The sequence below is a fragment of the Geotrypetes seraphini genome, chromosome 1 (genome assembly GCF_902459505.1).
Source record: "Geotrypetes seraphini chromosome 1, aGeoSer1.1, whole genome shotgun sequence".
Lineage (NCBI taxonomy): Eukaryota > Metazoa > Chordata > Amphibia > Gymnophiona > Dermophiidae > Geotrypetes > Geotrypetes seraphini.
In genome coordinates, this window is record NC_047084.1 from 73695501 (window position 1) to 73723429 (window position 27929).

Below are 27929 nucleotides of genomic sequence, written 5' to 3' on the forward strand. Positions count from 1 at the left end.
TCGGAAGCCTTTTCCGACGCAGATGCGGCTCGTGAGAGGAACCGCCGCAGCGGCTTTTAACTTAAAAATAAACTTTGGCTGGGCGTGAAGTGTAAGGGAGCCGGCAAGACCGCACATCACCTTGGGGTCTGCAAGAGAGGACCGTTGTATGCGTGCATGCGCACTCCTGCTGGCCATGGACCTACAGATCACGGATCACGCAGGTAAGAGTATGCATGCGCGCTTAGCGTTTTATTATAGTAGATTACCTGCAGAAAACAAAAAAAGGGTTCCACCAGAGATTCCACTAGGAAAACAGCAGTGCAAACACAACAGAAACTGTGGAATTGATGATACTGATGAAATCTTTATTTGAAAAAGGTGCAGATGAATTAAAAAAATAGAACACAATATGAAAATATAAAACATGGTAAAAGATTTCATTAGGATCATCAAATCCACAGTTTCTTTTATGTTTAAGTTAATTACCTGATTGCCAACTGCCGAATCCTGTTGCTTCTCTGAAGCACCTCCTCCTGCCCACTGGCTGCTGAATCCTCCTGCCTCTCTGAAGACATATTGGATAATGGGTGTGAAGGGGAAGACAGCAGGGAGGATGGAAGGAAGGAAAGATGGGGGCAGGAGGAAAAAGATGGGACAAAAAGATGTTGGCTGGTGAAGGGGAAGAAATAAGGAAATGTAAAGCTACTAGAGAAAGAGTGAGGAGAGAAGTGGAAAAGGTAGAACTATGTGGTTATTGGGGAATAGAAAAGACATGAGTGAGAGGCAGATAGCGAACACAGGTGGTCGAAATGTGGTAATGGGGAATAGGAGACCAAGTAAAAGTGAGACAGAACATAAGAACATAAGAACATAAGAACTGCCATCTCCGGATCAGACCCATGGTCCATCGAGTCCGGCGATCCGCACACGCGGAGGCCCAGTCAGGTATACACCTGATGTAGTTTTACCACCCATATCCCTCTATGCCTCTCATAAGGAGATGTGCATCTAATTTGCCTTTGAATCCTAGCACAGTGGATTCCTTAATAACCTCCTGTGGAAGAGCATTCCAGGCGTTCACCACTCGCTGCGTAAAGCAGAACCTCCTGACATTTGTCCTGGACTTGTCCCCCCTTAGCTTTAAACCATGTCCTCTTGTCCGTGTCACGTTGGACAGTGTAAATAATTTGTTTTTCTGCTCTATTTTATCGATGTCTTTCAGTATTTTGAACGTCTCTATCATGTCCCCTCGCAGCCTCCTCTTCTCAAGGGAGAACAGTCCTAGTTTCTTGAGTCGTTCCTCATATTCCAAGTTCTCCATACCTCTTATTAGCTTCGTTGCTCGTCTCTGCACCCTCTCCAGCAGTTTTATATCCCTCTTTAGTTTGGGAGACCAATGTTGGACACAGTATTCCAAGTGTGGTCTGACCATTGCTCTATAAAGCGGCATTATGACTTTCTCCGATCTGCTCATGATTCCTTTCTTTATCATTCCTAACATTCTGTTCGCTTTCTTTGCCGCTGCCGCACATTGTGCCGACGGCTTCAGGGTCCTATCTATCAGTACACCCAGGTCCCTTTCTTGTTCGCTCTTACCAAGAGTTGCTCCTGACATTCTATACTCGTGTTCCTTATTCTTACTGCCTAAATGCATTACTTTGCATTTCTCCACGTTGAACTTCATCTGCCAGGATATAGGAGAATTAGAGCATGAGCTAAAGAGAAGGAAAATTGATAAGCACCTCTTCCTGCCTGCTATGCTCACTCTTGCTCCGTCCTAAGCTCGAGTCTAAAAAAGAAAAAATTGCTCGATTCCATGACTCCTGCCTCCTCGGGTCATCCTCTTCGAGTTCAAGTCTCGCCAGTATCAGGGCCTTCGGGGTGCTGGGTGGATCACTAAATACATCCTGTGTCTTCCCACTCTAGCCTTGCCAATCAATCAGCAAGCAAGGCTCTCAGCTGTGTACATGCTGAGCAGTGAGCTCAGCACGTAAACAGTTGAGAGCCTTGCTTGCTGTTCTCACCCCAGCAAGGCTTTCAGCTGTGTGCAAGCTTTCTGCCATGTCGCCAGAATGGTCTCAGCTGCGGCAGAATTTAGGTAGACCTCAGTAAGTCGAACCCTGCTTCCATCCCCTTGGGAGTCCCGTGGGTCAAGGGGAATCCCCACAGGACCCGTGGGATTCCCACAATCCCAGTTCAGACCTCTAACTTCAACGGGAGCTCTGCTGCCACCTGAAGTTAGTACCCAAGCAAACAATATGTCCATCAAAATAATGTGAAGTAAGGAAACATGGGAAAATTCCCAAACAAATCCAACTGTTCTGCTAAACTATAATAACAACATGTAAACAATCCATGAAGTAGTTAACAGCCAACAGAAGCATCAAAGGAGCTCAGGTAGTACCCCTTTAGACACCATAAACAAATTAAACAGAATTCTTCAGGGCCCAAAGGGCTGACTAGCATCCAAGATACAACTTGGAGAAGAATAAACAGAATAAGACTGTAGGCAGGTGCAGGTAAGTCAGGGCAGGAGTCCAGAATGATACCTATCTACTGGAAAAGATATTATCAAGGTAAGAACAATCTTTTCCCAGTGCAACTGGTATGTCAATCTGGACAAGCGGGAAAAACTAGGGCAGGCTAACTGTGCCAGCCTGCAACGCAACACAGAACTACCAAAAGACTTACCACAACGTTCACCCTTAAAGTCTTGCAAATGTGTGTAGAGTGGACCAAGTCTCAGTCTACAAATCTCAGCTGGAGACTCCCTAGCTTCGGCCCACAATGAAGCTATACTCCTTGTCGGATGTGCCTCGATGGAAACAGAAGACTGTTTCCCACAGATAATGTAGGCTGATGAAATGGCCTTACGGATCCATCTGGAAATTGTAGCCTTGGAAGCAGGTGTGCCTCGTTCAGTCGCGAGTCATCACAAATAGATGGTCAGAGTCTAAACTCATTTGTGACCTCTAGATATTGAAGCAGCACTTTTCTCATGTCCAACTTCTTCAAAATGCGGTCCCGTTTCTTAGAACTGTCCTGGAAAACAGGCAGCGAACTTCTTGAATAACATTAAATGCTAAAACTACCTTTGGCAGAAAAGGAAATGTCTCACAGATATTAAAGAAAGGCTTTCTACAAGAAAGAGCCTAGCGTTCCAAGACTCATTGTGCTGAGGTTACTGCTACGCCTTTAGCGTCAAGTCCAAGAGGAACGCTTCTGCCAGGGGCTCAAACAGAACCTTGGTGAGACCTCACAGAACCATGTTAAGTTCCTAAGAAGTTATGGTGACTTAATTGGTGGTCTGATGCAGAGAGCACTCTTCAGAAATCTGGCAATGGCGGGTGAGATGCCAGCATAGGTCTGCGGTCCCTAGCTCTGTGCTTGGAAAAAAGCTAACACTACCGAAGCTGGTGCTGAAAACGGCTCCACATGCCAAAGGAGCAAAGCAATCCAGATCCTCCATGCATACTGGACCCTGCGAAAGAATGTCTGGATGCACATGCAACTGGAGGCCATGGCCTGTTTGAATTTTGCATAAACGACTTATTAGAGTGGAGCTTCATGGTAACATTCTGGCACAATACGTCTCCATGAAAATGATCCAGAGGGGATTAAGAATGCAAAAGGGTCCAACGCTGTTTGCATCAGACAAAGTATTTTTGGAAAAGTGATGTTCAATACTGAACAAATGCAGCATGGACCTCATGCTTCTCATAATTGAACAAATTATGGTGGTGGAACAAAAACTAAAGACCAATATTGAAAGTATGACGACTTTAATGAAGGATAATCACGAACAACAAGAATTTGATAGGAAACATGAAGAATTGAGTAAAAGTATGATCACATTCAAGGACTCAGTAAAACAAACAAAGATAAAAAAATTAAAAAGGGATGAGAATCGATATATACATGGCTGTTTAAAAAGAACAAACCATCTGTAGAGAAACTCTTTGAAGACGACCAAACATCTACAGATACCACCTCAAGTACGGATGACAGCTTGACTTGACAGACTAGGGGTCAAAGGAAGTTTTTGGGGAGGCACCAATGAGGACGTTCCAGACGAGGCGCACGCAGGGTCGACTTTCAAAACCAAAATCTGGCACAGGGTCCATACAGACCTCAAACACGCTCTCAACATTAAGCGAGTCCTTAACAGGGGTCGAGTCCACTGTAATCAATATTTCCAACACAGCATGTTCTCCTTTGCAACTTTGAATTTGGGTCTTGGGTTTGTCCCGCCTCAATATGACGGATTTGAAACAAGGCTAGCTATTTACCGCTTTTTACATGGGTTGCAGTTGAATGTCTATTTTTCTGAACATGAATGCAGTGCAGATGGCTCCATCATTAGATCTAAATCTAAATGGTGTCCCCCTGGTCCTTTTCATCGTCCTTTAGAGATTTAGTATTACAAGAGTTAGAAAAAATAGAGGACCATTATTGGACGGGCACTAAACATTACAATATATCCTATGAGGAAATTCTTGCAATTGAACAACTAAATCAAGACCCGAATATTAGAGTGTCTCGGGCTGACAAAAATGGGGCAACTATAATACAATCTAAAAAGATGTACAATCAAGAAGCTTACAGGCAATTAAACAATAGCATTCACTATAAACGTCTGCCATCAAACCCTATAGAAGATATTAAAAGGGAAATTGATGGAATATTAACTCCAAGTTATAAAAAATAATATGATTACGAGAAAGGAATATGAATTTTTGAGAAAGGAATATGAATTTCTAAAAGAGAAACATCCTTCTAAAACGGCACTGTCATCTTGAAGCAGGGACATTGGATCAGTTGCTGTTTTACTGTCCATTGATACAAAAATTTTAGAAATTTATTTGGGATCAAATAAATAAATTATTGGAAAATCCTGTAGCTTTAACATATGACATGGTGTTGTTTGGCACAATGATGAGAGCTAAAAGTCAAATTTCATCTCACAATAATAAACTTCTTTTGATAATGACAGGGGTTGCTATACAACTGATTTTGAGAAATTGGAAACAATGGGACAGGTTGAGTTACAGTTTTTGGTGGGAATCTTTGTCATATTTTTAAAGTGTAGCAGGTGGTGGCTGTACAACATGGAAATTATAAAAAAAATTTGAGGGTTTGGGAGCCATTGATAAGTTAGAAACATAGAAAATGACGGCAGAAAAGGGCCACAGCCCATCTAGTCTGCCCACACTAATAACCCACCCCCTAACTTCTTCGATGAAGAGATCCTACATGCCAATCCCATCTTTTCTTAAAATCTGGCACGCTGCTGGCCTCAATTACCTGTAGTGGAAGATTATTCCAGCGATCAACCACCCTTTCAGTGAAGAAATATTTTCTGGTGTCGCCATGAAATTTCCCTCCCCTGATTTTCAATGGATGCCCTCTTGTTGCCGTGGGTTCTTTAAGAAAAAAAGAGATCTTCCACCTCGATACGGCCCGTGACATATTTGAACGTCTCTATCATGTCTCCCCTCTCTCTCTGCGTTCCTCGAGTGAGTATAGCTGCAACTTACCCAGCCGTTCCTCATATGGGAGATCCTGGAGTCCTGAGTCCATCCTGGTGGCCATTCGCTGAACCGACTCAACTCTCAGCAGTCTTTTTGATAATGTGGCCTCCAGAATTGTACACAATATTCCAGATGGGGCCTCACCATAGATCTGTACAACGGCATTATGACCTCGGGCTTACGGCTGACGAAGCTTCTACAGATACAACCCATGATTTGTCTGGCCTTGGATGAACCTTTCTCCACTTGATTGGCAGTCTTCATGTCTTCGCTAATGATCACCCCCAAGTCACGTTCTGCTACAGTCCTTGCTAGGATATCACCATTTAGGGTTTAAGTCCTGCATGGATTTTTGCCGCCAAGGTGCATGACCTTGCATTTTTTGGTATTGAAACTTAGTTGCCAAGTCTTTGATCAATGCTCCAGCAGGAGTAGGTCCTGCGTCATACTGTCTGGCATTGAGCTTTTGTCGGGCACTGTGCTTTTGTCTATTGTGCTTTTGCCTACTATGTTGCATAGTTTGGCATCATCGTTGTTTCCACAACAGCAGGGACTATGTATCAACAGAGTCAGAAAAATTATTAAATAGCAAAATAGAGACTGACTCCCTCAATAAAGCCAACATATGAGAAGGACAAGCACTGCTATCTTCAGAGCTCAGAGACTTGTAACTCTGAAGAGGGGAAATTAATCCTCTCTTAGGATAAGAGTTTTTCATCCAATCATAGCTAGAGATGCAGTGAACAAGTCCAACTTAAGAAGGCAATTGTTTGTAATACTTGCAACGCTAATATATGAGTAAATTCTTTTTGTCTCAAAAATTAGGAGATTGCATTCAGGTTGTACAGAGAGTGAACTTATCTTATAAGCATGAAGATATATTCAGGGTCCCTGAATATATCTTCATGCTTATAAGATAAGTTCACTCTCTGTACAACCTGAATGCAATCTCCTAATTTTTGAGACAAAAAGAATTTACTCATATATTAGCGTTGCAAGTATTACAAACAATTGCCTTCTTAAGTTGGACTTGTTCACTGCATCTCTAGCTATGATTGGATGAAAAACTCTTATCCTAAGAGAGGATTAATTTCCCCTCTTCAGAGTTACAAGTCTCTGAGCTCTGAAGATAGCAGTGCTTGTCCTTCTCATATGTTGGCTTTATTGAGGGAGTCAGTCTCTATTTTGCTAGTTTGGCATCATCGGCAAATAATGTAATTTTACCTCAAAGCCCTTTAGCCAAGTCTCTTACGAAGATGTTAAATAGGATCGGGCCCAAGACCGAACCCTGCGACACTCCACTGATCACCTCCGTCGTATTGGAGAGGGTACCGTTTACCACTGCCCTCTGAAGTCTACCCCCAAGCCAGTCCTTAACCCATGCAGTTAATATTTCACCTAATCCCATCAAACTCGTCTTGCTCAATAACCTGCGGTGTGAGACGCTATCAAACGCTTTGCTGAAGTCCAAGTACACAACATCCAGGGACTCCCCTATATCCAGCTTTCTTGTTACCCAGTCGAAGAAGCTGATCAGATTTGATTGGCAGGACCTTCCCTTTGTAAAACCATGTTGATGGGGATCTCGTAGATTCTCCTCGTTCAGGATTGCATCTAACTGGCGTTTGATTAGTGTTTCCATAATTTTACTCACTATCGATGTGAGACTCACCGGTCTGTAATTTGCAGCCTCCGTCTTGCATCCCTTTTTGTGGAGTGGAATGACGTTAGCCATTTTCTAGTCCAACGGGACTCTTCCTGTACCTAGGGAAAGATTGAAGAGCGCGGAGAACGATTCCGCCAGGACGTCACTCAACTCCCTGAGCACCATGGGGTGTAGTTTGTCTGGTCCCATAGCTTTGTAAGGATTAATTTTATTTTTGGTCATTTCATTAAACACATCCAGGGGGTAGGGGGTTGGGGATTCACAGGATGATTCTAAACTGATTATTTGTAATGGATTATTAATTTGTGGGGGGGGGGGGGTTAAAATGATTGTTAGGTACATTTATTAGTTAAAAGTGCTTTTGTTGTACATAAAATAATTTGAGCTCCTTTCATGTCCGTCATAGGGGAACACACCCTCCAGGGATTCAAGACAAAGTTAGACAAGTTCCTGCTGAACCGGAACATACGTAGGTGGGGCTAGTCTCAGTTAGGGCACTGGTCTTTGACCAGAGGGCCGCCGCGTGAGCGGACTGCTGGGCACGATGGACCACTGGTCTGACCCAGCAGCGGCAATTCTTATGTTATTATTCTTGTGCGCTATGATTGTTTAAAAATTAATAAAGATTAAAAAAAAAAAAAAAAAAAAGAAAGATAATCATCCTGTGACTCCGAAGATATATTTTCTACAGAAAATTCACAAAGATCTTCGTGCTCCTCCAGGATGCCTTACTGTCTCTATGAAGAACTCTGTTCTAGAACCTTTATCTAAATTCTTGAGGGAGGAAGTAAATAAGGTCCGGTCTTATATAAAAGACAAATCATATGTTATCAATTCTATCCTCTTTAACAGAAGTGGGGGATAGACTTTAGATGTAGTGTCATTGTACACGATGATTTCAGCAGAACGAGCATTACAGCTACTGGGTGAAACTTTCAATCAAAAATCTTTACATCCCAGAATATCTTCTGAATTTTTGATGAGCCTTGCAGCTTTAATCCTGACCAGGAATTATTTCTGGTTTCATGATTAATTTTTTCAACAAATCAATGGAATAGCCAAGCTATATATGGCAGATATGGAGGAGAAGTACATCTATATTTCAGGATGGTTTCAAAATGTGGCGGTTTGGAAAAGATTTCTGGACATCTTTTTTTATCTGGACAGCATCCAGACACGAGCTGGAATTATTTATAGAGTGGCTGAATGGTTTGGATCCAAATATAAAATTTTCTGCAACGATCAACTCCCGGGAAATTGCTTTCCTTGATATCAATATACAGAAGGAAGAGAATGGATTCAAAACTACTCTATATCGAAAAAACACCGATAGGAATAGCGTCTCTTATGTTACATCTCCCTATCAGTCAATTTTTGCGACTAAGATGTATTTGTTCTTCTTTTGAAGATTTTAAAGAACAAACTAAAACTATGAAAAATAGGTTCTTTCTATGGGGGTTTCCAAAGAAAGTTGTACAACAAACATACATCTGGGCTAAATATGCACAACGAGATTTGTTGCTACAGCATCTTGAGGAAAAGGAAGATATGGGAATAATTTTTGTTCAAAAATATACTCCACTTGCATCCAAGATCAATAATTTGATACGTAAACACTGGCATGTGGCTAGAAAGGCCCTCTCTGAGTCTTTTGAAACACCTATGTTCTCATACAAGTGCACAAGGAACAATGGAGAAATGGTGAAAGCAAGTGGACATAATATTTGTGGCAGGTGCCAATGGTGCACATCTGCTATGGTAGGGGATTATTGATACATCCAAACACAGAAAAGAAATACAGCCACGCCTCCTGCGACCTTAACCACTGCCCAGCATATCTCCTTACCACCTCCAGTGTAAAATTCCGTACTCTACTTCTGCAATAGATACAAATTACACTCACAGATGGCTTTTTCCCTACTGACCTCAGCGAAATCATCATTACCCCAATTCAAAAAGACCCAAAAGGACCAACGGACCAACCATCCAACTTCAGACCCATTGCCTCAATACCGCTATATGTCAAAATTACAGAAGGCCTAGTAGCCAAACTCCTCACAAACTATCTAGACGATCATAACTTACTCCACTCCATGCAATCTGGATTCAGAACCAACTTCAGCACAGAGACACTCCTAGCCTCCCTTATGGACACAGCCAGACAACATCTTAGCACAGGAAAAATAATGCTTCTCATACAACTGGACCTGACTGCAGCATTTGACCTAGTTAATCATAACATCCTTCTTCAAATCTTGGATGCAATAGGTATCTCAGATAAAGTATATTCTTGGTTTGAAGGCTTCCTAAAATCCAGAACCTACAGAGTAAAATCAAACAAAGAAAAATCAGATCCTTGGTCAAACCCTTGCGGCGTACCACAGGGATCCCCACTATCCCCTACTCTCTTCAACCTATACACTGCCTCTCTCGGAGCATACCTGGATAATCTAGGCATAACCACCTATAGTTATGCGGATGATATCACCATCCTCATACCATATGATCAGCCAAAGACCACCATGACAAACATAATACATCAAACACTAGAAACAGTTACGAAAGATGAAAGAACACAAACTGAAACTCAACCCAGATAAAACTAAATTCATCCTCCTCGAAAAGAACAAAGTCCCAACTATAACCAATTTAGAACTTAACTCAATCAACTATCCAATCCAAACCACCATAAAACTACTAGGAGTGACAATAGACAGATGCTGTACTATGCAACTGCAAATAAATAAAACCATACAGAAATCTTTCGCAATAATGAGAAACCTGAGACAAGTCCGGAAATTCTTTGAAAGAACACAATTCCAGCTTATAGTGTAATCCCTAATCCTAGGATTGCTAGACTACTGCAACATCCTCTACATTATAGCCCAGGGGTGCCCAATACGTCAATCGCGATCGACAGGTCGCTCGCTCAGGCGACCCCAGTCGATCGCAGAGCGGGTTCCTTTCCCTTCTCTTTTTTTCCCCTCCTGACTAGCCCGCTCCTGAATTCTGCTGCTGCCGCTGCTGCTCAACATTTAAAAAAAAAAAACCGGCTTGAAGAACTTATGCTCCGGGGGCTAACGTGTGCTTGTACCGGCTTCCCTTCTCTTCCCTCTGAAACCGGAAGTTATGTCGGGGGGGGGGGGGGGGGGAGAAAAGGGAAGCCGGCACGCACATGTTAGAGCCCCATTCGTGGGATAAAGCGGGAGACAGGTCAGTGAAGCTTGCGATTTGCTCTTCTTGCTGCCAGGTCCTGCCTACTTTCTGTTTCCTCAAAGGCAGGACCCAGCAGCATTTCTCCCATTCTCCCAATAGGTCGATCTTGGGCCGATCAACCTTCCTCTCCCCGACGTCAATTCTGCCGTCGGAGTGGAAGTTCTGGCCAGCGGAACTTCCTCTCCAAAGGCAGAACTGACGTCGGGGAGAGGAATGCTGGTGGGCCCGAAGCAGGGAGAGCTTGGCCGGCGGCCTGTTATCCGATGGCAGTGGCAGTGCCTTGGGGGAGGGCAAGGAGGGAGAAAGAGGGCAGGCAGGGAGACAAGGAAAGAAGAGAAACAGAAATAAAGAAAGGGGGCATAAAGAGAGAAAGAAAGAGAGGGCAGGGAGAGAGGAAGAAAACGTTGGGGGGGGGGGAATGAGGTCAGGAGGAGAGGAAGCATACAGGCTAAAAGAAGGGAAGAAAGATTGGATGCACAGTCAGAAGAAGAAAGTGCAACCAGAGACTCATGAAATCACCAGACAAGGTAGGAAAAATGATTTTATTTTAAATTTAGTGATCAAAATGTATCTGAATTTATATCTGCTGTCTATGTTTTACACTGTGGTCCCCTTTTACTAAACCGCAATAGAGGTTTTTAGCGCAGGGAGCCTATGAGCGTCGAGAGCAGCGCTGGACATTCAGTGCAGCTCCCTGCGCTAAAAACTGCTATCGTGGTTTAGTAAAAAGGGAGGGGGGTATTTGTCTGTTTTTGTATGGTTGTTAGTGAGGTGACAGTGCATAGAGTCATCTGCTTTGACCTCTTTGAAAAACCCTGGAATAGGAATGATGATTAACATGTTCTATGCGTACAGTGTGCTTTGTGTTTTTTTTTAAATTTTATTGTTGGTAGATCATTTTGACTTGGTCATTTTAAAAGTAGCTCGCAAGCCCAAAAAGTGTGGGCACCCCTGCTATAGCCAGTTAACAGTGGGGCAGAAACTTGGAAAGTTCACTCCTGCCCGCTGCACCTTCATCGATGATCATCAGTAGAGGTATGAGCCTGAGTCTAGGACAGGGAGAGCGGCAGGGTGAACGCTGGCGGTGGTCTGCAAAAATTTTGGAAGGGGCGGTGTATTGGCTCGAATATAAACCGGGACCCCCATTTTTGGGCCAATTTGGCCCAAAAATCCCAGTTTATATTCAAGTATATACGGTATGTTATGTTTCTAGCTCCCCTCGACCCTGAAGAAAATTTCACTTGAAACATGCATGCTGGGAGAGGTGGCTTTGATGAGATTTAAAAAGAAAAAAACAATTATCTAAAGCTAAGTGATTCAAATGGATTTTTATATGAGTAGTTGTACAAATAAGAAGGACTGACATAAGAATATTAAAAAGTAGAGAAAATAATAGCTAGACATTTTCAATAAAAATGGACTGATGAAGAGTTTAGCAGCTGGAAAGATTCAGTGCCCAACTGCATTCTGAAAGTCCATACAAAAATTTCTTATACATGTAGCTACTATATATTTGGTAGTCTGCATGTAGCTATACAATATAGGTAATAAGAGTGTAGTATGTAATTTAGTACTCTCTGTGGAAAGCTGTTTGAAGCGTGATAGGCCAATCTGGAGCCATAAGAATCACCTTTCCCTGATGAGTTGCAATCCGTTAAAGGATGTGGCCTAACATGGACCAGGGAGTAAAGATGTACAAGTTGGATACCCTGAGGCCACAGCTAGACAAAAGTGTCTAGACCAGGGGTAGGCAATTCCGGTCCTCGAGAACCACAGGCAGGTCAGATTTTCAGGATATCCACAATGAATATATATGATATGGATTTGCAAGCACTGCCTCCTTGAGATGCAAATCTTTCTCATGCATATTTATTGTGGATATCCTGAAACCCTGACCTGCCTGTGGCTCTCAAGGACCGGAATGGCCAACCACTGGCCTAGACCCTCGTTTACAAGCCTGAATCTTCTACTGAAGAACCTGTCTTTCTTGTTCTTCACTGTCGCCATGAAAATCAAAACATGGACAACCCCAGCGCTGAACAATGGCCTGAAATGCTGTTGCTGACAGTGTCCACTCACCTGGGTCCAAAGTCTGTCTTCTGAGGAAGATGGCTTGAACGCTGTTCACTTCCATGACATGTGCTGCCAATAACTCCAGGAGATGATGCTCCACCCAGTGAAAAGCATGCGGGCTTCCAGACAAAGATGTACTCTTGGTACCACCATGGCGACTGACCTAAGCCAACGCTGTGGCATTGTCAGAAAAGACTCTGAACTTCTAGAGATTTCTGCTATTTCATCAGAGCCAATCGAATGGAATGAAGGTCTAGCCTGCTGATTGACCAAGTTGTCTTAGAGAGCATCCAATACCCCTTAAAATGGACGACAGTTGCAATGGTCTCCCCAGCCTAGTTCAAGTTTCAAGTTTATTAGGATTTTATATACCGCCTATCAAGGTTATCTAAGCGGTTTTTACAATCAGGTACTCAAGCATTTTCCCTCTCTGTCCCGGTGGGCTCACAATCTATCTAACGTACCTGGGGCTATGGAGGATTAAGTGACTTGCCCAGGGTCACAAGGAGCAGCACGGGGTTTGAACCCACAACCCCAGGGTGCTGAGGCTGTAGATCCAACCACTGCGCCACACACTCCTCACTTACACTCCTCAGTTAACTGGCATCTGTCATAATGACCACCCAGGAAGCAATCTGAAGAGGCAGGCCCCTGAGAGGGACTGAGGTTGGAGCTACCAATCCATGCTGGCTCGAGCCTCACAGCGTTCAGGTAGACTTCTATACGACATCCATCTAAAGAGACAAGCAAGAGAGTACGGCATGCTGTAGAGGACGTATCTGGACTCTTGCCCAAGGAACATCTATTGTGGCCACCTTGGACCCCAGGACCTGAAGACAGTCCCATGCCAACGGAACTGACTTGTCCAGAAGACAAGAAATCTGCGAGCACAGCTTCTGTCTGTGTGGCTCTGGAAGATAGACGCTGGCGGCAGCCATGACAAAGATGACTCCCAGGAACTCCAGGGATCGAGTCAGCATCAAATTGCTTTTCCGGTAATTTACAATCCAACCAAGATCCTCTAGAACTCAGATTACCTGATCCACAGTGCGCCGACCCTTGGACAATGAGGGGGCTCTGAACAGCCATTCGTCCAGGTAGGGATGCACTTGCAGTCCAATCTTGTGTAGGTGAGCTGCTACCACAACCATCACCTTGGTGAAGGTGCGAGGAGCTGTTGACAGGCCAAAATGAAGCGCTGAAAATTGGTAAATGATTTTCCAGGACAGGAAACTGAGAAACTTTCTGTGGTCTGGGTATATAAGGATATGCAAGCAGGGCTCCGTCACATCCAGAGAGGTTAGAAACTCTCACAAGTTCACTGCTGCTATTACCGTACTAATTGAACCATTTCCATGCAAAAGCGCGGAACTCTGAGTACTGCATTCACATAAGGTGCAGAATGGATCTCCAATTGTCAGAGCCTCTCTTTGACGTGAGGAGTATCTTCCTGAGTCACAAAGAAAGTCCACTCTTCTGATGTCAGGAAGGCAAGAAGGACCATATAACTAGAAAAATAAATAAGGTGGAGAAAAAGATCTCAGTTCAAGCCACAGAGGGCTAGGGAAACACTAAAACGCAAGTACATATATCAGTACAAGCACAAGTGATCCCATAACAGTTATAGATCATAAAAAACTCCACCTGCTATTTCATTATAAAAATCCATAAGTCCCCTTTCCTCACCAGACATCAGGAACTAGTGACTTTCAAATAATGCTAAAAAGTTCCACACAGACAGCAAAAACTTAACCGTGCAAGAAATATCAAATTGCCACTTATCTTGTGCTGCTCATCAAGAACTGTGTTAGAAGCAATCCAAATCGCAAATCCCTAAGGGGGGAACTCCGTTTCGCTAAGCACATCCTCAGGGGAATAGTTCACAAACTGCTTCACATACACTGTGGCAAAAAGCAAATTCACAGCATGCACTTAAAAACCCAAGCACGCATGAGTGTAGTGATGTAGGAGGATGGGATGGCATCATCATATGAGAGCTGCTCCATTCAAAAAACATGTGTCATTCAATAGCTGAATTTAAACCCCCAGGATAAACAAGTCTGAAGGGAAAAAATAAGACGCTGCTCTCTCTGATGTAATCTCCATCTACCTAATCACCTCTACGGAGATCAACCTCCAACTGTTCAATAAGCAGTGTTCTTGCTCTCAACCAGGGGACTTGAGCAGCTTACTGTGATCAGAATGGCCATCAAGCAGACGTTGTGCCCCAGCTAGACCTTGACTCTCTAAATGGATGCCCCACATAGGGCAGGAGCCTGGAACCCAGAAAGAGTTGCCTGAAGTATTTAAAGTGCTTCAGAGAAATGTGGCTCCATAACAGTCCCCTTATTAGCCCCAAAAAGTCCCTCCTGTGGAACTCTGCAATTCTTACCTATAGTTCGGATTCCTCTTTCCCACATGCATCACTTTGCACTTGCTTACATTAAACGTCATCTGCCATTTTGATGTCCAGTCTTACAAGGTCCTCTTGCAATTTTTCACAATCCTTTTGCGATTTATCAACTTTGTGTCATTAGCAAATTTAATGACCTCACTATTTATTCCCATCTCTAGATCACTGATAAATGTTAAAACAAAGACCCGTGGGGAAAACCACTATTTACCCTTCCCCACTGAGAATATTGACCATTTAGCCCTACTCTGTTTTCTATCTTTTAACCAGTTCTTAATCCATTATAGGTCATTACCCCCTATCCCATGGCTTTCTAGATTTCCTCAGAAGTTTTTCATGAGGTGCAAAACAAACAGCAGGATTCCTGCTTCCCCACTGACAGCTCTCTGCAAACCTGAGCCATGAGGTGCCAGAAGTTGGTGCTGGTCTTGTGGTTTCAAGTATCACAAGACCAGTACCTCCCAATCTGCATTTCCAGCATCCCATGGCTCAAGCTTACAAAAAGCTGAATTGTGATGGGGAGCAGGAATCCTGTATTAAGCACCACAAGAACTGCCGAACTTCCAAAGGCTAGAAAAAAAGCTCTTGTTGGGCCAGATTCTGCCCCGTAAGCTGTAGGTTGAACAAGCTTGTTTTAAGACCAGGGCTGCCCAATTCCGGCCCTCAAGATCTATTGGTAGGCCAGGTTTTCAGTATATCCACAATGAACATGCATGAGAGAGATTTGCATACCAAGAAGGCAGTGCAGGCAATCTCCCTCATGCATATTCATTGTGGATATCCTGAAAACCTGGCCTGCCAGTAGATCTCAAGGACCAGAATTGGGCAGCCCAGCTTTAAACAATATATTATCCTTGTCATCATATTTAAAGTCTTATTAAGACCTGTTTTTTTTCAAACTACAGCTACTATACTGTCTAATTAGATGTTTTCAGTTCCTGCCCATACCTTTTTTCATGCATTGGTAATCTCCAACTTGGATTACTGCAATGCTCTGTTCCATCTAGTACAGAATTCTACTCTGAACCTTCTCATACAGGCACAGATATTTTGCATTTAATTCAAACTTAATATACTGCTTTGGAGTAATACTATCAAAGTGGTTTACAACCAGAATTATAACAAGAGAAGAACTACAATAATTTTTAAAAGAATTTTTAAAATGAATAGAGCAAAAGAGTAAGGCAAGAAATGAATCTAGTACTGGGTAGTGCCCAAAACCAGAGAGAAGAACTACAATAATTTTTAAAAGAATTTTTAAAATGAATAGAGCAAAAGAGTAAGGCAAGAAATGAATCTAGTACTGGGTAGTGCCCAAAACCAGAGAATGGCATGGTTAAAAAATTCATCACCATTCCCATCTTTGCAGAAAACCATGGGAAACATAAGAATTGCCACTGCTGGGTCAGACCAGTGGTCCATCATGTCCAGCAGTCCGCTCTCACGGTGGTCCCTAGGTCAAAGACCAGCGCCCTAACCAAGACCAGCCCTACCTGCGTACGTTCCAGTTCTGCAGGAACTCGTCTAACTTTGTCTTGAATCCCTGGAGGGTGTTTTCCCCTATGACAGCCTCCATGTCATTCTTTAAGGAGAGAGGAAAGAATCAAAATATGAATGGCCACAACCTCTGATCCTCAAGCTTTGCATTGAAGAATGCTGGTGTAGAAGAACTGAGGTTGAGATAGACACTAAAGAATGACATGGGATTATTTCCCATGGTTATCTGCGGGAACAAGAATGGTGATGAATTCTGTCACCCTGTCATTCTCTACCCAAAACCCAGAAAGGCAGCACTTGGTATCTAAAGCCTAAAAGCCTTGTAGAACAAATATAAGTTTTAAGCTTAGTTTTGAAAACAAAGTTTGACAGAGATCTAATGGACTAGAACTCCATCGAGAGATTTTGTACACTAAATAATATCTTCCTAATAACGTAAAGATAAGCAGAATGATGCAATAGAATCTGGAGAATGTTACATTGGGAGAAGTTTGAGATCTGAGGACAAAAACCTTCTAGTAATTCCATCACTTAGTATAATAAATACAAAACAAGATATGATTTTTGCAGTTACAGCACCCAGAAAATGGAATTCCCTACCATCATTTATTAAAGAAGAAAAATCATTGAGTAAATTTAAAGGACTGTTAAAGTGCTGGTTGTACAAGGATGCTTTTGAGACCTAATTATCAGAATCCCCATTTGATGCTTAAACTCATTAATCCTCTGTCTTAGGCTCTGAGAATTTGAAAAAGAAAAAAAAAGTTCTTAATTTTCTACTATACTTTTATAAATACTTTAAAACTTTCTTACCCTCCATTTGTATTTTCCTTGTATTTATCCTTTACTATACTTATTGTAGTTCTCCCTACTTCCCTTATGTATTGGTACGTCAGGTCCGTTTGTGTTGGTTTTAGTTAATAATTAAGACCCCGTTTTTAATTGTAAATCGCTTTGAATTAATGATATTGCGATATATCAAAATTTTAATAAAACTTGAAACTTAACCAATATGCAGGATAGTAAAGTAGACAGAGTTGTGGGTTTACCCGAGTGAAGAATCTTATAGACCAAAAGAAGTATATGTAGTCCTATAAGATATAAGAAGCCAGTGCCCTGTTTAATCAAATTTTGCACATAGAATTTTGTGCATCTTACCTGAAACATGTTATCATCTCTACTACTACTACTCTGTTTTGAGGAGGCGGAACTTTTTGAACTTTCTCCAGTCTTCTGCTTCTTTGTAGGCTTTTCTGGAGGTGCTTGCTTTTTCCTCTTTGCCTAAAAAGCGACCAAAATAAAAAGGAGTAAAATAGGGAAGATCTCAATTTACCAAATAAAAGTTTCAGTCCCATGAGTTTTGTCAATACTACTTTTAATTTTCAAAGATCATTTTTAAATAATCAAAATATCCACCCATAAGTAATACTCTAACTTGACTACAGTTCTGTAGATTGTGATCTAGCTAGTTATCTAGATGTACTTTTTTCATCTGTACTATACTACTTCTGACCTGCGTTGTACAATATTGAGTTCCTACTAATTAGTTGCTTTAGTTAATTACTTTCTGGCAGCATATCAATAAACTAATTCATTACTTTTGAAGAGTAACTAGAACAATATGACATGCTAACCACAATCTCTGCCATGTCATGAGTTGGTCAAACCTCCTTGAAATAAGCATCAAGAGTTAAAGTTATGTAATATTCACATTCAGTAATTTAATTGCTGTAATTACTTTAAGCTGAGATATAACTAATTAATTACTTTTGAAGAGTAACTAGCAGTATACTGCTTCTGATGTCTATCTGGTGTTTTCTGAATACAAAATCACATCATCCTGGAAGAGATGCTGAGAAAATGGAGAATGTCCAACATTTCTACCCTGGGTTCATTTTCCTCCAACTTGAATGTCTTGGCCATTTCCTTGACAAATACAGAAGCAGAAGTTCAAGTATCCAAGTAAATATTGAAGAGGGCCAACCAAGGAAGGGGAGATCCACCTTAGATGAACCTGGAACAGCTACAAGGGAGCCCTCTTCACTGTAGGTGCTACTTGGAAGCAATTTGCTACAGCCTATCATCAAAAAAGGTAGCACAAAAGATAGCTGCTTTTACTGTCCAGCACTAAAGGACACGGCGCTTACCTTCTGATCAGCTTCACTATCAGTGTCACTGGCAGATGTGCTTGAAGAAACGAGTTCCTTTGATTTGGGCATTCTATGGAGAAAAACACATTATGATTTTGTATACCACCTATATTCTATAATCACATATTAACTTGTCAATTCTCCCTACTGTACCCAACCCAGATGTCACCTTGCTGAACCATACACTACATCTTTACCTCTACCTTTCCTCCTCTTTCCTACCAATTATTGTAGTTCAATCTCATTTCACTTTCTCCTCTTCTTCTCAAAAATCCAACGGTCATATCCGTTCAATGATTGAACAACAGCACTCCATTGAGGAATTACAATATACTGTTCTTATGTGTGCTCATAAAAAATCTGGAAATATTACTCAACATCTTCTTTATTTAGAGCAGAAGTTTATATTTCAATGGCATACCTTGGCCCCAGCAGGATTAAACAATGATATTGAATGGTTTCAACTATAATCTTTCACTCATGATGTAAGGAGTGATGATGTAATAGGTAGTAAAGGGGAGTGTATTCAAAGCGTGGCATGCTGGGAAGTTCCTCTTGTCAGCAGTGCGTGTGTGTGCAGTATGGAGTGTTTGTGCCGGTAAGTTGCAGAGAGAGTGTTTATATTGAGTATTTCAAAATGTATTGCTTATTAAGTTAGCAAGCTGTGTGGTGTGGTGCTGATTTGAGTCATCTTGTAATTGTAGTACCCCTCCTGAAGAAGCCAACGGGTGAAACCTAGGTTGGGGGGGTCGGTATTGTGAATAAATGGAGGAGCCCGGAGCATCATCCACACCATTCAAAGTTAAGTTGTTGTTAAATTTATTATTTTATTTTCTTCAAGTTTATGTATTGTTATTTAGTCTTTGTTTGGTGGAGGAGACTGTGAACAACAATGATGGTCTCCTTAACAGCTGCTCCGTGAACTTGTTTCACCGGACCTCAGCTGCAGGTCTTAGTGTTCACTTAACCACATCAACTTGTGTTGTAATTTGTGTTTGAAGTAAAACAAAGGTGATTAGTACAACAGTGATTTATAAAAAGAAATAAGCATTAGCATAATTAAAATTTAAATGAAAGGACTTGGCAGTCGAGCAAAATCACTTTGGATTATAGTCTTAAACCCAACTACAGGCAGTCCCCAGTTTAAGAATATCCATCTTACATTAAACTCGTACTTATGAACTGGGGTCCTGCCTCTCCCCTTTCTGTGTCAACGTGTCCCTTCTTCCTCCCTTCCTGTCTAAACTCGACCCTCCTCCTCCTCCCTTCCCTGTCCCACATTGCCCCTATTTTTCCCTCTGTTCGTGCTGGTTCCTGCATGCAGCTGGCCTGGAAGCCTTCTGGGTCAGCCGTGAGCATCATGCTGGAACCAGCGACTGCAGTTTCGTGAAGAGAAGTGCCACTGGAAGGAGAAAACCAGCCACAGGAGGTAAACACCCACGGGAGGCATGAATTTGGGATGCAGAACGGCAGGAAAGACGAGGGGCGCATTGGGATACAGAAGGAATGGAGGGAGCACAAACTTGGGAGATAGGATGGAACAATGGAGGGAGTGAGGGAAAGAGATGCTGAGGTGGGGGAGAGAATAGAAAAGGGAGTATTGTTGGGTATGTGTGCCTGAGTGAGAGGGAAAGAGACAGAACACATAAGAACATAAGCAATGCCTCCACTGGGTCAGACCTGAGGTCCATCGCGCCCAGCAGTCCGCTCACACGGCGGCCCAAACAGGTCCAGGACCCGTGCAGTAATCCTCTATCTATACCCTTCTATACCCTTTTCCAGCAGGAAATTGTCCAATCCTTTCTTAAACCCCTATTACGTCCTCTGGAAGCGCATTCCAGGTGTCCACCACACGTTAGGTAAAGAAGAACTTCCTAGCATTCGTTTTGAATCTGTCCCCTTTCAACTTTTCCGAATGCCCTCTTGTTCTTTTATTTTTTGAAAGTATGTGTCTTTCTCTACTCTCTCTATGCCCTTCATGATCTTGTAAGTCTCTATCATATCCCCTCTAAGTCTTCTCTTCTCCAGGGAAAAGAGACACAGTTTCTCTCAGCGTATGAAAGGTTTTTCATCCCTCTTATCAGACGTGTTTCTCTCCTATGAACTCTCTTGAGCAACGCCATATCCTTCTTAAGGTATGGAGACCAATATTGGATGCAGTACTCCAGATGCGGACGCACCATCGCCTAATACAACGGCAGGATAACTTCTTTCGTTCTGGTTGTAATACCCTTCTTGATTATACCTAGCATTCTATTTGCTCTCTTAACGGCCACTTCCAAATGTTCAACAAATACAACTGTTTACACTTGATCACCTCAGAATCCACCCCAAACTCTTGTCAACAAACCCATGCCAAGCAAAATCTTCCTCCTCTAGTTCCCCCCAATCTCCTTCCCACACCAAAAAAAAAATAAATTTGAAATCAGGACATGAGAAGAAATGTGCATAAGCAACCTAAAAGGCATAACTGTTCCAAGGACCCGGACTCTTGTGGCCCTTGGATGATATCAATTCTCTCCCCCCCAAAAATAAGGTAAGGTAGCAGTATCTGGTAAGCACAAACAGCCCACTGTCAGCAAAACAGCCTATGAGATAGTATTCATTATTAATCTATGCCCTCGAGATGGCAAGGAAGCCAGATAGCCCCTCCCCCCTAAAGCAAAAATAATTTTTGCCTATTGGTACTTCCCGGGCCTCCCAAGCAGCTGAGGTGTGGACCTTTGTCCACCTCTTCCAGAACAGAAGGTCTGAAGAAGTCCAAGATTGCAAGATACAATGCGAGCCAGGAGACACACCTTACAACAGAGTAATGGACCTCCCCTTAGGTATTCCCAAAGACATCCTAGGCATATCGAGCAAATTGGTCTACAGTACCCACAATGGTACACCACAATAAACACTGCAGATAGTGCACAACAGAGGTCCGAAAAGATCCAAGAGGACAGCAGTCCCAGGAGTAATGAGCAAAAGTATTATTTATTTTATTTTATTTATTCAATTTTCTATACCGTTCTCCCAGGAGAGCTCAGAACGGTTTACATGAGATCATCCAGGTACTCAAGCATTTTTCCCTGTCTGTCCTGCTAGGCTCACAATCTATCTAATGTACCTGGGGCAATGGGGGATTAAGTGACTTGCCCAGGGTCACAAGGAGCAGCGTGGGTTTGAACCCACAACCCCAGGGTGCTGAGGCTGTAGCTTTAACCACTGCACCACACTCTCCCCTGCCACACTCTCCCTGCCACATTTTGAGGCAAAGAGGAGAATCAATGCCCCCAATTTTATACAGCTGCACTTGCATATAAGCAGCTCAACAGAGCACCTGAGTATAACATTCCCTTAATATTGTTCCAGTAACTAGCTTGGGGATCCCCCTAATGGCAGTTACTGAGGTCTTTATATAGCTCCCATTCCCAACCCCATTGTATCAGTCAAGTATCTTTAGCGCTCTCAAATTGAGAAGGAAAAATTATGTTTTTACCTGTTAATTTTCTATCCTTTAGACGCAGCAGATGAATCCAGAGACCAATGTGATAGCACACATCTACCAGCAGGCGGAGATAGAGAAACTGATTGACAGATGGTCCTATTGGCTGGCACTCCTCCAGTATATCCAGTATAGCTCCTTGCCCAAGCATCCGTAACCATTAATAGGCATAGCATGCAAAAAACTTATTTCCCATAACAAATCTCAAAAGGCAATACCGAATAGCACAGTTACTTACCATAACAGGTGTTATCCAGGGACAGCAGGCATATATTCTCACATGTGGGTGACGTCATCTACGGAGCCCCAGCGCGGACAGCTTTTCAAGCAAACTTGATTGAAGTTTCAAGTTTGCTATGCTGCACCACGCATGTGCATACCTTCTTGCCCACTAGAGGGCGCATCCCCACCTCGTGGTCCTCAGTTCCATAGCCAGCAAAGAAGCCATCCCTGGGGAGGAGGGCGGGGTGTGAGAATATATGCCTGCTGTCCCTGGATAACACCTGTTACGGTAAGTAACTGTGCTTTATCCCAGGACAAGCAGGCATGATATTCTCACATGTGGGTGACCTCCAAGCCAACCAAAAAAGGGCAGGTGGGAGGATGGCAATTTAGGAAAACAGATTACGCAAAACTGACTGGCCAAACCGGCCGTCACTCCTGGATAACGTATCCAGGCAGTAGTGGGAGGTGAAAGTATGAACCGAAGACCAAGTGGCAGCCTTGCAGATATCCTCCACTGGAGGAACGCCACAGAAGCTGCCATCGCTCGGACCTTATGTCCCGTGACCCGACCATGAAGCGCGAGACCAGCCTGAGCGTAGCAAAAAGAAATACAAGCAGCCAACCAGTTGGACAAGGTGCGCTTGGAAATAGGATGTCCCAATCGATTAGGATCAAAGGACAAAAATAATTGAGGGACCTTCCGATGAGACTCGGTGCGTTGAAGATAAAAAGCCAACGCCCTCTTACAGTCAAGCGTATGAAGTGCCGCCTCTCCCGGGTGAGAGTGGGGCTTCGGAAAAAACACCGGAAGAACAATGGACTGATTGAGGTGGAAATCAGACACAACCTGAGGTAAAAATTTAGGATGGGTGCGAAGAACCACCTTGTCATGATGGAACACAGTAAAGGGCGGGTCCGCAACCAAAGCCTGCAGCTCGCTAATCCGACGAGCGGACGTGAGCGCAAGCAAAAAGATCACCTTCCAAGTGAGAAACTTAAGATGAGATCTGTCAATAGGCTCGAAGGGAGGCTTCATCAGTTGAGCCAAAACCACATTAAGATCCCAAACTACAGGAGGAGGTTTCAAAGGAGGATTAACATTCACTAGACCCCTCATGAAACGAATCACCAGAGGATGAAGAGAGAGAGATCGACCCTCGAGATGCCGATGGAAAGCAGCAATCGCACTGAGATGCACCCTAATGGAAGTCGTCTTCAGCCCAGACTTGGACAAATGCAACAAATATTCCAGAACCGAAGACACCGGAACCGAACTCGGATCCAGATGATTCGAGGAACACCAGGAAGAAAATCTGGTCCACTTCTCAGAATAACAAAGCCTAGTCGAGACCTTGCGCGAGGCTTCCAGAACCTCCCTGTGAAACCTGTGAAGTCATGGGGAAAGGAACCAAGCCGTCAGATGTAAAGACTGAAGATTGGGATGCAACAGCAAACCCCGACTCTGAGACAGCAGAGAGGGAAAGACAGGCAGAAGCAGAGGCTCCCTGACACTGAGTTGAAGGAGCAGGGAGAACCAGTGCTGACGAGGCCAACGAGGCGCAATGAGAATCATAGTGGCTCTGGACGCCTTGAGATGAACCAACGTCCTCAAGATCAGAGGGAAAGGAGGAAACGCATAAAGGAACCTCCCTCCCCAGTCGAGAAGAAAGGCGTCGGCCTTGAGACGGTACGGGGAGTACATCCGAGAACAATAGAGGGGCAGTTTGCGAGTCTCCGGGGAGGCAAACAGATCCACCTGAGGAGTCCCCCAGCGGTCGAAGACCTCGCGCAGAACTCGGGAGTTTAGCGACCACTCGTGTGGCTGGAGAAGACGACTGAGTTTGTCGGCCAGACAATTCTTCTCTCCCTGAATGTAAACCGCCCGCAGGAAGATGTTCTGGGAGACCGCCCATTCCCAAAGGCGCAGGGCTTCCCGGCACAGGGACCAAGAGCCCGTTCCCCCTTGTTTGTTCACATAATACATGGCCACCTGGTTGTCTGTCTGCACAAGAACTACCTGATCGTGCAACAGGTGGCAGAACGCTCGAGCAGCCAGAAAAATGGCACGTAGTTCTAAAACATTGATGTGACAACTCCAGTCCTCTGCCGACCATAGACCTTGAGTCCGCAGACCGTCCAGATGAGCTCCCCACGCGTACTCCGAAGAGTCCGTGGTCAGGACCTTGCGATGCGGAGGAACGAGAAAGAGCAAACCCCCGGAAAGATTGGAAGAGTTGGTCCACCAACGGAGCGAGCGTCTCAAGGAAGGAGTCGCAGTTATAGGGGAGGAGACTGGGTGCCCTATGAGGCACCGAGGCACGCCCCTTCCGTCTCGGCAAAGAGTCCCTCGAAAACTCCACCTCGGAGGAACGGAAAAGCCTCGGATTATCGAGGCGGAGCTCGGAGACCCACAGGGTCTCAGCCTCGGTCGGCGAGGAGCGACCGCGGCGTCGAGGAGAGCCCTGTTGACGTTTGGGCTTCCTCGGCCGATGCTTCGCCCGAGGCCGACCCGAGGGAGAGGAGCCCCGGGAGGACCTCGACGAGGAAGAAGAGGAAGAGATCCTTCGAACCCTCCGCACCTTGTCCCGAGGCCGCACGCTCCGCTCAGGCTGGTCAACCGAGGTCGAGGTCGAAGCCACCCCGGGGGCCGAAGTCGAGGGTACCGAGACCGAGGCCGCCGAAGCCGGGGCCGACGAGGCCGAAGACGGCTGGAGGTGCGCGAGGGCACCGGACAGTTCCGAGGCAATGAGCGCACGGAGCAAGTCTTGAAAGACGGGAACCCCCATCATAGTCGGCAGATCCTGGGCTGGCGGGTGCTCCCTCGAGGGCGACCTCGGTCTCGAGTATTCCCGCGGGGCACCCAACTTCGACGCTCGGGGCGGGGCCGAGGACGACCCACCCGCCCCCGTCGATGAGCCCGAGGATGGCTTCTTCGAGGCTGGAAGAGAAGAAGGAAGTGAGGACTTACCCACCGTCGACTTCGGGGTCGAGGACGCCAGCTTCGACGAAGCAGGCTGTCGGGGCGAGGTCGAGGGAGTTGAGGCCGAGGTCAAGGCCGGGGCCGACTTCGAGGCCTTCCCCGCCGCGGGGTCGACAGCGAAGAGCTCCGCCATCCGAGCGCGACGGCGGCGGAGAGCTCTCGGCTGAAAAGTAGAGCACCGAGTGCAGGAGTCGGTCGGGTGCTCAGGACCCAGACAAAGTAAGCACCACCGGTGGGGATCAGTGATGGAAAGCAGCCGATCGCACCGGGTGCACTTTTTAAAGCCCGTCAAGGGACGGGACATGGGCCCAAAAACCGGCCGGGAACGAACGAGGTCCCGCGGCCGCAGCTACCGGGAGGCCCCGGAGCCGAACGAAAAAGGTTATTATTTATTTATTTTTTGACGAAAAAAGAAACACGAACAAAATAAAAACACAAATTAAGCACAGCGACCGAGAAAAAACCACTCAGCCGCGGTGTCAGAAGGCAAATTAGAAGAGCACAAATTCCACAGGGCTTCTGGCTCCGCGGAAAAAACGGAACTGAGGACCACGAGGTGGGGATGCGCCCTCTAGTGGGCAAGAAGGCATGCACATGCGTGGTGCAGCATAGCAAACTTGAAACTTCAATCAAGTTTGCTTGAAAAGCTGTCCGCGCTGGGGCTCCGTAGATGACGTCACCCACACGTGAGAATATCATGCCTGCTTGTCCTGGGATAAACAACCATCAATAACAAACCATAATAACAAACTGCGAAAATTGCAAAGAAAAAAACCGACAGACAATATCCAGAAAGGATGGGGCTCTGGATTCATCTGCTGTGTCTAAAGGAAAGAAAATTAACAGGTAAGAACATAATTTTTTTTTCCTTAGCAACAGCAGCAGATGAATCCAGAGACCAATGGGATGTAGCAAAGCAATCCTCAATTTGGGTGGGAAGCAATCACTGACTCTGCAGCAACCGAAGCACGAAACGCAGCCTCCGCAAGCGCCCTCACATCCAATCGATAAGACCGAGATAAAGTATTCATGGAAGACCAAGTAGCTACTTGACAAAACCCCTGGACCGAGTCCAAGAAGTAGCCATCGCTCTGGCAGAATGACCAAAAAACCATCCGCCAATCACTTCCCTGCCATCAAATAAGCGGAAAGAATGTCCACCTGGACCTTATGAGCGAAGGAGGCATTGGCCACTGCCCATCTGTTTTTGGGGTTTTTTTTGTTTTATTTTAGTGTTCGTAGTTGCGACCCTTGAAGAATACAAAGAGGTGATCTAAACAACTAAAAGACATGAGAAACCAACAGATGGCAGAAAATGCTATGCCCCTTTAAGAAACGCAGTGAAGAAAAGCTCGCCTCCCTATATCCCCTTCTCAGGAAGAAGAAAGGAAAAGTGAGAGCGGCATAAAATAAATGAGGATCCCACCCTAGAAAGAAAGGGTGGCACTGTCTGAACTGATACCCCAGAATTTGGAACTCAGAAATATGAATCCCCGCCGTACATGGCCGGCAACTTAGAAAACCGCTGAGCCGAAGCCAAGGTCACAAGAAACCCCGTGCACAAAGGCCCAGCCATAGAATCTCAAAAGAGCAGAGTGAAGCGGAACCTTCTGTAACTGCGAAGAAGTACCTTAAGACTACACACTGGACAGGGCTGCTTAAGAGGCTAATGAATATACTTTGCTCCTGTAAGGAATTGCACCTCATGAAGCCAAGAAGTAAGCGAAGAGCAAGATACCAAACTCATGTAACAAGCCAAGATTTCCACTTGAAACTGAAGGGAAGCGAACACTAAGCCCTTGGCAGTACACCTCAGCCAAAAAAGAAAGAACATAAAACATAGAAGCTTGGAAGAGTACCAATGTTGCGAAGTACCCCAGAAATGTAAAGCTCCCAAACAGTAGCACAAGCCACAGTGGTAGCACCTGGAGAAGAGAAGAAATAATCCGCTTTGTATACCCCTTACAAGACACCCAGGACATTTCAAAAGAGAGGTCGCAATACTAAAATAGTACGAATATCCATGTCGATCAGACTCTAGGTGAGGAAATCCGGAGATACCATGAATCTCATCAGAATGGCCGTCTAAAGACTCATTAGATCCACATAGCAAGCTTGATATGGCAAATCCATCCAAATTTCTGCCAGGGGAACACTGAAAAAAGATAAACCAGAGGTAGAAAGAAGCAAAGCTGCTACCCCCCTCAGACTGCGACTCCCTGCGTCTGCTGAATAAACCAAGAATCTCTAAATTCCAAGACGAGATTTAGGAGAACTCAACCTCATACAAAGACCTGGAATGCCTGAACAAAAAGTTCCCAAATTCCAGGATGTAGAAGATCTCACTACCACTACCATATATCATTTAGAAAGCGCTGAAAAGCGTATGCAGTGCTGTACACTCCAACAGACGAGAGGCGGGCCCTGCTCAAATACAGTTGGAGAGAAAGGCTATCTAAACCCATTCCCTGACCAGGAAGATGAGATATCAACCCTTGAAGTAGAATCAGGACTTCACTCGCCAACTGAGTACATCACGTACTTCCCTGTCTGTAGAGAAATACCACCGTAAATACTGCCCTAAAAGACTTTTAACGTCATTCCCAAGAAAGGTATGCAACTTCTGTAAAGGGAGCTAGACCATGCTTCAGTCTAGAAGAATGAACGAGCACTGAGTCTCCTGTTAACACCAGACTCCTAGCGCCG

At 44.4% G+C, this 27929-nt stretch overlaps 1 protein-coding gene across 2 annotated transcripts in view; it reads right to left on the bottom strand.

Moving 5' to 3' along the window:
- Positions 1-27929, bottom strand: part of SUB1 (SUB1 regulator of transcription) — a 55571-nt gene that overhangs the window by 18677 nt on the left and 8965 nt on the right. For both annotated transcript variants that reach the window (XM_033933347.1, XM_033933341.1), the window contains exons 2-3: positions 18526-18598; positions 17537-17659 (exon numbers count right to left, since the gene is read on the bottom strand). In XM_033933347.1, coding sequence (XP_033789238.1) covers positions 17537-17659; positions 18526-18597 — 195 coding nt within the window. In that variant the 5' untranslated portion in view covers position 18598. The remainder of the gene's footprint in view (positions 1-17536; positions 17660-18525; positions 18599-27929) is intronic.